This window comes from Schistocerca piceifrons, chromosome 3, assembly GCF_021461385.2.
Source record: "Schistocerca piceifrons isolate TAMUIC-IGC-003096 chromosome 3, iqSchPice1.1, whole genome shotgun sequence".
Taxonomy (NCBI): Eukaryota; Metazoa; Arthropoda; class Insecta; order Orthoptera; family Acrididae; genus Schistocerca; species Schistocerca piceifrons.
Window position 1 is genome coordinate 220,227,307 of NC_060140.1, and position 13,262 is coordinate 220,240,568.

At 41.9% G+C, this 13,262-nt stretch overlaps 1 protein-coding gene across 1 annotated transcript in view; it reads right to left on the minus strand.

Annotated features, from left to right (window-relative positions):
• Positions 1-1,734: 1,734 nt before the first annotated feature.
• The window catches only part of LOC124789775 (4-hydroxy-2-oxoglutarate aldolase, mitochondrial-like), a 65,955-nt gene continuing 54,427 nt past the window's right edge, over positions 1,735-13,262 (minus strand). The window contains exon 7 of the mRNA XM_047257241.1: positions 1,735-2,046. Coding sequence (XP_047113197.1) covers positions 1,888-2,046 — 159 coding nt within the window. The 3' untranslated portion in view covers positions 1,735-1,887. The remainder of the gene's footprint in view (positions 2,047-13,262) is intronic.

Sequence of the window (13,262 nt, forward strand, 5' to 3'; positions counted from 1 at the left end):
GGTGTACTGCCCCGCAATTAGGAAAGCTATCCGACAAGTTAGCCGAAACCCTCAAATCCTGCAATTACAAAACTTCATTGCATGTAAGGGGCACTACAGCTCATATCCTATTCAACAGCAAGGTCAAAACAGATTTATTGAGTAAGTGTTTACAAAATCAGTTGCAATGACTGCAAACAACTGTATATTGGTCAGACAAGTAGGGCCGTAACAAGCAGGCTGATTGGACACGAACGCAACTGGAGGTTATATGTCAGACGCCACCTTTGCCAAACGTGTGTTGAAAGAAGAACACAGATACCAAGTCCACACGGAAGTACTGTATATATACAACAAAGGAAGAAAACTAAGCTTGTTAGAAGCACTTTAGCTAAACAGACATTTAGCTCAAAATCCCCAGCTGGTTCTAAATAATCAATTACAGCTGAATACATCCCCATTTTTAAGCTTCACATGCAACAATCAAGCGGTCACATACCCCCAAACCGCCACACTGACACATACTGCTACACAAAATTAATAGAATTACCAATTCCTTACCTTTATTAGACCACAAACTTCAACAACATAACTTATAATACTTGAGTATTGTGTATCCTAACCATCTACTGTGTTTAATGTTGACCACTGCATAAAAATGTAATTTACGATGTGAAACATGTTTGTCGCACAACATAAGTTACCAGTGCTCAGTTACACAGTTCTCAACCAATGCCACGACCTCGAAAACTATGGCACTACAACCATAGAACGTGTAATACTATAAGATTCTGTATTTTAATTATTCTATATAGTACTCTCCGTTGCCTTTAAAGTTTAGTTTACAGCGTTAAAAAAAAGATGTATGTTGCACAACATAAATGAAGAGCGCTCAGTTTAACAATTTCTTAGCCAATGTTAATATCTCAAAAAATTTATCAGTATAACCATTTAACCCGTAATTATGCATTATTTAATTATTTATCGTGATTAACATTGTCAGTTATGTAAAGTGTAATTGGAAAGTTAGGAAACAAGTTTGATGCACAATACTCTGTGCAAGTGGGCAGTATTTTTGTTTTTGTATGGTTGCCTAAGAACTAGAGTCTATTTCTGACTATAGTCGGTTGTTTCCTGAAGATTGTCCAATAAACCGCAAACTAATTCGAAATAAACAAAATTCAGTAGAACAAAAACAGTGTACTTGTTACTCAACCTTAGATAAAACGGGATGAGGTCGTCGCTTGTGGAGTAAGACATTTTCTGTCGGCGATGTCAATACGGGAATCAGTGTTTAAATGAAATGGCTTCGTTTTGTTTTTATATGACCTCCAACAGAGTTTTCATTTTAATTTCAAAACTGAGACTGTTGCTGAAGGATCACGGTCAGGTTCTTCCACTCATCCTCTCTTTTTGCCCGATTTCGATGGGATTTCATTTTGAGATCTCACAAAGGCAGAATTTTTTGTGTAATTCGATGAGGTGGATACTTACCTCTTGTTTTAAGGTCTCGCTCGGAACAGGTAGCTACGTTTACATTACTAGAAACGTGAGACGCGAGGCTTTCTGATGCGAACAGAGAGACAGAATGGGGTCTGCCTCGGCGCGAAACAACTTCGCGCTACACCTCTTGCGGCAGGGACCACGTTTATCAGTATGCGATACTTGCCTCGCGAAACTGTTTCGTACCGCTGTTTCACGCCGCGTAAAGGCACCTTTAGGACGTTGCTTGTTTCACTCTGAAATGAATGCATATAGCTTTTTCTAAATTTTTATTTATTTACAGAAGCGTGGATCGGTTTCCTTGTTTCATCCTTCTGACGTTATTCAGTCAGCTCAAGGAATATCTTTGCATGGAATGGCGAGAAAAGAGGCGAGAAACGTCCTTAATGTGTACTGTTATTACAGTTATTTGACCGGTATGAAACCAGACTTCTTAAATGTTTCTCTGAGTTGTATCCTTTGATCATCTGTCAAAGGCTGCAACGGTCGACGGCACGGGCCTCCGTACAGCCCAAACATGTCCATTGCTTCTTTCATAGCTGGTACCCCGAACTCACGTGTCACCTGCCAACAGAAATTTAGCATTTTAGTTAGTAAAGTGTCTCATATGAACATTTATAAAGGATAAAGAGGCTGCATTGTCAGTTTGATACAGCCAAAAGAAGAGCAAAATTATTGTTTTCAGCGAACTGTACACGTCAATTTATTTAATGTTTATTTATTCAGTTATTTATCTTCACCAGATGAGGGCATTCACGCTCTCTCCCGTTCAACCAAATCGCTTACATTTTACTTGATAGATACATAAATATTAGAAATTAAACTGGTAGCAATACATTGACAGTATTTCGTCGTTGAAGAAACAGTGCCACGTGACTGACTGTGTCGATATGCCGCAAAACAGTGTTATCGATTTTTGTGTATGTCCTTGTGTTGGAAACCAGTTTTGGGTCAAGGTATTAGCTGATAGCGTTTCGTAAAATGATATTTTCACCAAGAAAGAATTCGTTGCTCACTTGAAAGTAGTGTGTGTAAGAGTCGAGATTTGTCTTTGGGAGTGATTGCCAGCTGCCAGCCACTGTAGGTGTTGCTGCATTCCGCAAGAATTTTCTGGCCCTGCAGCCTGCTTACAGATAACGGCATCTTCTGCTAACACCCTGTGAGATCTTCTGACGCTCCAGTTACACGGTATTTCATTCTTTTGCAGGTGCGTGACATGTATAACTCTTTTTACTTTGTTTGAATTACGCAATTCTTTGAGCTTTATTTTCATCGTATACCAACTGATACAAATCTGGAAAATCGGAAAGGTCAGTTACACAGCATTATTTCTTCAACGACGATTTGTAAGGAATAATGTACAACTCTGCTATGCTTCTTTTGGAAATATTTATTCAGTCGACAAAGTCACAATTGTTCCACAGTATTATCGGTTTCGGTTGACTTGGCAACCATCACGTCAATTAGCGTTCCTGAAGATAATCAACACTCGTAGTGTGCATTCCAGTGAAAAACGGACTACCGAGACCGGCATGAAATTGAAGATGGCGTTATTACTGCGATGACAGTACCTAAGGTTGTTTCTACTATAATATACCTAGATGAACACGCTATATTTTATTAATGTACTGCCATTGCAGTAATGCCGTCTGAAGGTGGTTGCTGTGACAACCGAATGTAGTTATACAGTGCAATAATCATTGACTTTGTTGGTTGAATTATCGTTTCTACATAGAAATTGGGATTTGCAACGTAAATGTTAATGAAAACAAAACCACAGTTAAAAGAAAGAAATAAAAAAGGGGAGAAAGATTAGAAAACATGGAGGGAAAAGTGAAAATATCTGTATGTTTAATTTATGGTAGCAAATTGTGAAAGATGACAGTTTGTGACGTACAGAAACTAAATGGGAAGTAAAAGCTGAGCTGCCATAATTTCGATAGATAAGTCATGAGTTTATTTACGAAAGTGGAAAAAAATGGAACACATTTGATGTGCTACAATGCTGGTAATTCCTTTGTAGTATGCTTACGCTCAAACGGGGATGGCACAAACACTTGTGGAATGAGTTAGAATTAAAGTTTCAAAATGCCCGAGGGTATTGAGCAACCAGCTGACATAAGGTTCAAAATGGTTCAAATGGCTCTGAGCACTATGGGACTCAACTGCTGAGGTCATTAGTCCCCTAGAAGTTAGAACTAGTTAAACCTAACTAACCTAAGGACATCACAAACATCCATGCCCGAGGCAGGATTCGAACCTGCGACCGTAGCGGTCTTGCGATTCCAGACTGCAGCGCCTTTAACCGCACGGCCACTTCGGAGCTGACATAAGGAAGCTGGGCACGTACAGGGTGAAAAGTATTTAAACCGACAAACTCTGGGAGGTTGTAGGGGACATCAATACAAATATTTTTCCCTAATGTCATTTTTTCCTGGGAGGATTATTTAAACCGGTGGAGGCCGTATTACGCACGTCAGTTGTTAGAGGCCGTATTACGATCTTCAGTTATTAGAGGGCGTATTACGCTCTTCAGTTGTAAGCAACTGCTGTCCACCAGTGTAGTAGTGCATTGTCTCTGTTTACTAATGGAGCGATACACCAGGAACGAGTACACTGATATGGTTGGTGCGTACTACGTAGCGCGCCACAACGGACGAGCTGCACAGCCGGTTTATCAACAACAATACCCTAATAGCCGTAACCCGCATCATACGACCTTTGCTGCTGTGTGCCAACGTCTGCGTGAGACCGGGTCATTTAGCAGATTACCTGGACAGGGACACCGTCGCACGGTAAGAACGCTGCAATTTGAGGAAGCTGTCTTGCAGCATGTGGAGCGGGATCCTTCAATCAGCACTCGTGCAAGTGCACGTAACATGGGAACGAATCAGACGAATGTAAGAACAGTCCTTCGAGTGCAATTGTTACGTCCATTTCACTTACAGCGTGTCCACAATCTGGAACCAGTTGATTATCCACCCAGAGCACAGTTATCGCAGTGGCACCTGGAACCGTGTGAAATGCATCCTACATTTCCATCCTCTGTGTTGTTTACCGATGAAGCAACGTTCGGGCGTGATGGAGTCTTCAACATGCACAATTCGCATGTTTGGAGTGAGAATAACCCACATGCCACAGTTACTAGCGCTCATCAAGTGCGGTTCTTCGTTAATGTGTGGGTCGGTGTTGTTGGGGACTCTTGAATTTGGCCGTATCTGCTACCTAGGCCATTAAATGGCAGGCACTATTACAATTTTCTTGCCAGAACATTGCCAGAATTGCTGGAAGCCGTCCCGCTCCCTACAAGACAACACATGTGGTTCCAACATGACGGGGCGCCGGCACATTTCAGTCGTCGTGTGCGTCGATTCCTGGACCGACGGTTCCCAGAAACGTGGACTGGCAGACGTGGTCCTGTACTATGGCCTGCTCGATCCCCAGTTATGTCCCCTCTGGACTTTTTTGTGTGGGGAGAGATGCGCAACCTTGTTTACGCAACTCCTGTTGCATCAGAAGAGGATCTGATTGCCCGGATAGTAGCAGCAGCAGGAACAATTCAGGATACTCCTGGGGTTTTTGCACGTGTCAGACAGAACATGATCCGGCGGTGTAACCTTTGTTTATGTGTCAGTGGAGGCATTTTTGAAAATCTATTGTAATTGAAATTGGGTTGTGTTAATGTCTTGTCTCTTGGTCATAAAAAATGGAAAAGTGTTTGTTGGTTCAATAAATTAGCCGCCAGAGAAATCTTCCTTTAAAGGTTTAAATACTCCTCATAGGAAAAAAAGACATATTTGTTTTGATGTCCCCTACAACCTCCCAGAGTTGGTCGGTTTAAATACTTTTCACCCTGTATAGGTGGAGTTGTTATCGGTGAGGGGCTATGGAAATAATATTGCCTTTGACCTGTTATGGTGACAACCGTACTTCTCCGGATCTCGCTACGTCTGCTGAACCGGCAGCCATAACGGCAATTTAATCGTGAAGATGGTATGAGGAAAGAGCCAAAACCTGTTGTCAGAAAATAAAAAGTCTGAAAACGCGATCGAGGCTGTTTTTATTGATTTTTGAAGTCTTTCTTTTGCAACATTTTATGCAGAATCAAACTGTAGCCTTCTGATATAAAGGCGAGGGGAAGGTTTAAGGCAGACGTTTCCGCGACGGTGTCGAAAGAGGAATTCTTGACAATTACTATTGCACAGAAAAGTGTTCCCTTCCCCTGTTCGCCTCTTCCACATCTTTATGGGCTCTATGATGAAGTAAGTGTAATACTCGGAGAAAGAAGTAGGTCAGACACGTTAATATTAGAAAACATTCATCCTTGCAGAAAGAGGAAATGTTACTGTCTTGTTAGCTGACTGCAGGAGAGTCCATGGTAAGGGCCCAAAATTTGTCGTGCTTATTGAAAGGAAAATGCCCATGTACAATTACTAACAGAATACTGGCTGACCGGAAGGGACTAGCAATGATACCCTAAATTCAGTTTAGTATATACGGTCTAAGAAAAAACAAACAAACAAATAATCAAACAAACGACGCACCACAAAGAGTTATCCGAATGGGACGGTAATCGGTAGATATGATGTACATGTACAACAAGCAAAGGATTACAGTTTCAGAAAAAATGATTTATTTGAGCCGTACGCTGCTCGTGTTCGTGCCGTTTATTACTTGACATCTTGTCTGCGGTACTGCCGTCCCGTTTCTTATTCGATTTACTGGCGTCACTGAGTTGCTGGCCTGCCTGCCCGAGAGTGATAGCAGCAGCGCTTATCGATAAGAGCACTGTCGTACCATCTTTGGAGTGACCGCTAGTATTTCCGGGTTGTTGTACATCGTGAGTTCAGTTGGGACTGAGCCGCAGTGAGGTCCGGACAGCCATGCCTTGCCTGACTGTTGCCGACATGCTTGACTTGAGTGGCGACGACCTTGGGTGGTTTTTCGGTCAGTCGCCTCATCGCACGACGTGTATATGGTCGCCGACCGCTTCTGAGTTCTCTGTGTGTGTCGACTTGTGATTCGTCCTTGTTGTTCCACAGTGACCGTTTTAACATTGTCCGAGTTGTTTGTGGAAGTCTTTTTGCTCAACCATGTGTAGCTTGTGTGGATTTACCTGAGCAGTTGTTTTAATGCTGTCTGCATGCTGGCAGTCCGTCGGTTGGGACGGAGCAGCGAGGAAGTCTCCGTGATGCGGAGTCAGGCCGGGACCGCTGGCGGTGTGCACGAGCTGTCGGATCGTGAGGTGCTAGCTGTGAGAGCGACAAAGTTCGTTGCCCACCGAACCTCGACGCTGAAGTTGAGTGATCAGTTAACCTGTTATGAAACCTCAACTACTGTGACATCTCTTCGTTCATTTGCAGGTTGTTGCTCCTTGGGCCGTTCGGGTTAGCAGAAACGTATGATGTGTTGGAGTCAGTGAAATCTTGCAGCCGTCTTCCTATATTGTGATTAATTATTAAATTGTCTGTTACTTGCCAGTGAAGTGCACCAGCAGTATTTTCTGCCCTGTGGCTGTTAACACCCCAGTTACCTATCCTGGTCGTTAGCGTAGTTTTCCGGCAGTGTGCTTTTCCTTGTCGTGTTGATGCTGTCCGGCACGGCGTGTAGTTCGACAGCCTTTTAAGTTATTTGGTTCATATTTTGCTTAGAGTGGTTATTGTTCCCTTGGCTGTCTTTAGAAGCCAATTTATGAAGATGTAGTGCTGTTCATATCCTCATTCTCGGCCAATATTTTCCATTGTTGTGCCATTGGTCGGACAGAAGGGAATTGGTTAAATTGTTGGTTGGTCCTTGGGCTGTCCCTAGTTTGGCTTGCCATCCAATTATTTAACTTCAACTCTTGGCTGCCTGTCTCATCTCACCTTACGTTTGAGCTACCTTCTCAGGCCGCCCCTTGGGGGGAACACTTCTGAACACCACTGTTCTTTTTGTTTTAGATTGTGATTTTCATTTTAGTTTGAAGTATTGTCTGAGGCCTTCAGCCGTGTATTAATTCAGTTCTTTTAAATTTTACATAAAGGCCTTCAACTGTGTTAAATTAAAATTTTTAAGATTGATTTCATTTTTTTAAATTTTCCTTAAAATTTGTTCTATCTGAATTTTTTTGTAATCAAGGCCCTACGCCGTTAGTTGTTTGATGTGTTATGTGTGACCTTCAGCCGAGGATTTACGTGAACCCCTTTTAATAAGGCCTTCAGCCATGTGTATTCTTTAAATGAATTTTTTTTATAAGAAGGAAGGGGTTTATTTTAAATTGTTTGTCTGACTTGTTGTTCAGGCCTTCAACCGTTGTTTCAAATTTGTTTGTGGCCTTCAGCCGTGCAATAAGTTAATATTTCTTTAATTAGGCTTTCGGCCGTTCTGTTGTAAGTTGTAAAAAGAAATTTCTTTGTTGGAAAAATTGTTTATTAATGTGTTTTAATTATAGCTGTCCTTCAGCCACTAATTGTTTTCAATTGCATGTTTTTTTAAGAAAAGAATATTTTACCTTCTATTTTTAATTACTTTTGATTTCTAAGCCAGACCTTCAGCCGTTCTTGTTTTGGGTGTAGTTTTGGGCCTTCAGCCCAGAAAGCATCTCAAGTTCTTTAACTAGGCCTTCAGTCATATTGTTTAGTTGCGATCTTTTAAAGCAATGTGTAAAGGAGTGGTTCTTAGAAAATAAAGTTGTGTGTTTGATTGTGCAACTCACAGTAAATGTTTACAGCCCCATCCACAATCATAACCTTATCCTGTGTGCTCTTTGAGTACCTACCAACCTGGTTTCATTATTCAGAGAGAGAACTTCACAAACTGAGCAAGTCAGTAACGCGTTGGTCCACCTCTGTCCCTTATGCATGCAGCTATTCTGCTTGATACTGATTGACAGAGTTGTTGGATATCCTCCTGAGGGATACCGTGCCAAATTAGGTCCAACTGGCACATTAGATCGTCAAAATCCCGAGCTGCTTGCAGGACCCTGCCCATGATTCTCCAAACGTTTTCAAGTGGGGAAAGATCCGGCGACATTGCTGACTAAGTTAGGGTTTGGCAAGCACAAAGATAAGCAGTAGAAACTCTCACCGTCTACAGGCTGGCATTATCTTGCTGAAATGTAAGCCCAGGATGGTTTGCCATTTACGGGAGTAGAATATCGGCGACGTACCGCTGTGTTGTAAGGATGCCGAGACTCACAATCTAAGGGGTTCTGCTAAGAAAAGAACAGACACCCCAGACCATCACTCTTGGCTGTTGTGCCATATGGTGTGCAAATATCCTACCGCTGTCCTGTGGTCTCCAGACACGTCTTTGCTGGTCATTGGGGCGCAATGCAGAACAGGACTCGTCATTGAATACAATTCTACTCCGGTCAATGAGATTCCAGGCTGGATAACGGCTTTTCTAAGGGCCACAGGTAGACCAACGCGCTATTGACTTGCTGAATTTGTGAAGCTCTTCTCTTGAATAAATCATCCAATTTTTCTGAGATGATAATCATTTATTTGTCTGTAAATGTACGTACATCGCATCTACCGATTTCCGTCTAATTCGGGTAATTCCTTCAGGGTGTGTATGTTTTTTTTCTTGTCTTAGAATGTATATCACAACGATAGACTATGCGTGTATAGTGATGCAGTAGTTATTTCTGAAACGACATTATGTACTGAGATTATTCAGAGTCTTATTGTGAAATTATCTGGATGAAAGTAAGCATTAAAGATGGTAGCTTCTGTAGACCACCTGCCTCAGGAGCAATACCGTTACAATGCTTCAGAGAAAACTTGAAGAATATTGAGGGAACTTTTTTAGATAATGCTATTGTCATTCATTTATTGTGACAGCTATAGAATGGATTAGCAACGATGGCCGAGAGTTTCTAGGCGCTTCAGTCCGGAACCGCGCTGCTGCTCCGGTCGCAGGTTCGAATCCTGTCTCGGGCATGGATGTGTGTGTGATCCTTAGTTTAGTTAGGTTTAAGTAGTTCTAAGTCAAGGGGACTCATGACCTCAGATGTTAAGTCCCATAGTGCTTAGAGCCATTTGAACCATTTGATTAGCAACGCGATTAAATCTGGTACCTGGGTCAGCGATTCGTGTGAAATTGTTAGGATATTATTCTCCGAAAATTACTTCAGTCGTTGAGGGTAAATCTGAGCGGACAGAATCTTTTTGAATCAGTCAGCGTAGATGAGGGAATCATTTACCATAAGGCTGTTAACCATCAATGACTGTAGTTGTTAAATAGAATGATATGAAATATAAAACATTCACGATCAAAAACATTTTTGAAGATCCAGCATCAAACAATTATCTCTTGGGACGTAGACAAGAAGTGATATCGTATGGCATTGACTGACACCACATTGGGCGACTTGTGCGTCGATGGTGATGGTACAATCGTGAGGGCAAAAATATGATATCCGATCAAGGTTTTCCGGGAATGGAAAGACACGCCGTGGTTTAAGCTGTTACAAGAAGTAAGGAAGGAAGATTGGGTTTTACGTCCCATTAATATCGAGATCATTAGAGAGGGAGCACAAGCTCGAATTGTGTCAAGGATGGGGAAGGAAATCGGCCATGCCCTTTGAAAGGAACCTTCCCGGCATTTGCCTGGAGCGATTTAGGGAAATCACGGAAAACCTAAATCTCGATGGCCAGAACCGTCGTTCTCCCGAAAGCGATTCCAGTTTGTTAACCACTGCGCCACTTCGCTCGGTGTGTCTGTTGTCCTTCAGTAATCTCGGCAATAGTCATACTGTGTACTGCTTGTAGAATATGAGTCATGTGATAAGAACATATTACCGTCGCAAGTAAGTGTGATGGATAGTGAGAGCATGCGAGATGCCGCATAGCCGTCTCACCGGAATGAAAATAAAAAATAAACCGGTGTGAACTATGTTACAACAAAGGTATTCAAGAGTCAAATCTTGCAAGACGGAATGCAAGAGTCGTAACATGTAGTACTTGTGTAGAACAAATAGGAGATACATGCGCCTGGAGGTCGCTTCCTTACATCTCGCTGTTGCAAACGGACGTTATACCACGACACAGACACAAATTGTAATACAGCGAACAGACACGATGATGATAGAAAAGACACTCCATAATTTTGTAAAAAAAAATATGGCGCACGAGAGAGATTTGAAAACAGATCTCCACTTTCGCAGTCCAACAGCGTGGCCACATAACCACGACACCGGTTTATTCAAGTTCACTCGATGTTGCCCATCTTGAGCTTGGACCGTTCACTGTTTCTATTTTGCTTCTTTTTTCACAGTTCAGTACATTTTCTTTCTGTTTTCAAGCTTTATCTGTGTTCAGTTTTATACCGGTATCCAATGGAGCATTTTTCCACTAAATCTGAGGCTGGTGCGATGGGGAGTTCTCCTGGCAGCATCCACGGCCGGATGACTTGTCAGACTTAGCGGTAATAAATTCTGTATAAAACCTTTCCCGTGAGTCAGTCTATCTATTAGCGAAAACCATATCAAAAGCCGTACAGCAGTTCATGAGATTAGCTTTGACATACAAACCGAGAAAAGCGGCGGGGGGCCTTAATTTGTAATACACGGTCCAGTCACATTAATGTGACCACCGAAGAGAATGTGCGACAACCACTCATAGACGACAGGTGGCACCGATAGCAGTGGAGGGTACATAAAGCGTGTCGGGGCGACGCAGAAAAAAGTGCAGTCGCTACCGAAAGGCGGAAACGGAGCGATTTACCTGACGCTCAGAAGGGCATGATCTTTGGATAGAAGCATTTCGGAAACGACTAAGTTTGCAAACTGAAACTTCCTGGAAGATTAAAACTGTGTGCCGGACCGAGACTCGAACCCGGACCTTTGCCTTTCGCGGGCAAGTGCTCTACCATCTGAACTACCCAAGCACGACTGACACCGCGTCCTCACAGCTTCACTTCTGCCAGTATCTAATCTCCTACCTTCCAAACTTTACAGAAGCTCTCCTGTGGCTAAGTCATGTCTCCGCAATATCCTTTCTTTCCGGATAGCTAGTTCTGCAATGTTCGCAGGAGAGCTTCTGTGAAGTAAGTAATTCAATGAGCAGTGAACTCTATGTAATAAGGCCGGTCAAAATGTAGTGATAATCCATTTCACTTGAATCATCTGCGGATAATTTTTCAAACATTTCATGATCTACCTTTTCACAAAGAGTGCTCTTACTGGCAACGCAGCTAATGAAATATTTGAAAAAAAAAATGTTTATTCTTAAACTGTTACTATCTGCGTGTTGTGATATAGCAAGTGTAACATCATTTATGCAGACATATATCACAAACAATAAAGAAATCAACATAGAAGCTTATGGTACTTTATGACCGTTCCAAATTCCGAGCGCCTTTGGCTACACGGTCGACAGGCAACTAACGTTCATTGCTTTCTGTCATGCGGATAAAGTATTGCCAACTATTCCATTACGTTTTAGTTTTTTCTGTAACGGTTAATAGAGATTATTGTTCACATTAATACTTTTCGCCGCGACCACACCAGCAAATAAGACTGCAGGACAAATGTTTCGAATACCGCTTAACTCCCAGAACTTCAGGGAGTCCTTCTCTATGTCAGTGACATAGCGGCTCATTTATCCCTTTCTGGCTGTCGAATTAGTGAATCGAAGATCTGCTCTACCGCTCGATTTCCCCTGAACAATGGGATGTTGGCCTGGTGGGTTGATAACGAAATTTCTGTGAAAAGGAGGAATGCTAGCACACATTTCATTCATGTGCTGTTTTCATCCGTGAAGAAGGCGGGTGTTATACATACCAGAAAGATGCACTGACTGGGTTTCCAGTAGAACTTCGTGCTTAAAGAAAAAGCAGTACATCAGGCCATCAGAAAGTTATAGCAAACGACCTCCATTAACACTCGTGTGATTTATCGTCAAAAGTGACTTAAAAGGAATTTTGTCAATTTACGTAATTTAAGAGGTGCTCTAATAAAAATGCAGTCCAGACGTAACGACTTATTTTTCAGTGGTTTTCCTCAGGAGCTCCAAGGAAGTTCTCCATACAAATTAGTCACTGTTTGTCACCCTCATCCATGTTCAACTCCACGAGAGCTCCACTTATAATGACCCTGATTTCAGCGAGATGTTAGACTGTAAGCTCATTTCTTCCCTTAAAAGTATTTGTGTAGAGAATATTCAGGAGACAGGAAATAAATTAGAAGACATCTGCCAAGACGCAGGGCAGTGCAGTGTCGTGAGATGTTAACAAACGGAAAGGCTAGAGAGAAGTACACGGAAAGAACGTTATTAAGCTAGAGGCATAACATTAAAAAGATACAAAATTCATGAGGGTGATAACACTTGATTACAGTATTATTATAATTTTAGGTATAACGAATTAAGCAAGCAATTCATTTCATACGTGTTAACAACTGTGAGTATGAATACCACAGTTGCTACTATCACAGACAATGGAACTGTTGTCGCTCCTCAATCAATACTATCAACATGTTACTTTGCGAAGTATTTTGCCTCCTTCATGTATGGGTAATGCGAATGTTTTTTGGCGAAGACTGCTTCTCGCTTCTATAAGCTTCAGTTTCTCTTATTCTGTCAATTATTTTCTGGAATCTTCTTTAGATAATTACATCGCTTACGGTACGTTTCTATTCTAGCTTCTAGATGTATGTCCTTTCTTTTTGTCTTTGAAAAAGTGAAGATGTACATCTAGAAGCTAGTGTGAAGGCGTCCTTAATGCAGTAACTTCAAGAGGATTCTTAGAACTGGGTTAGTAAGGTAAAAGGATGTGGAAATTGTTTGGTAATGATATTA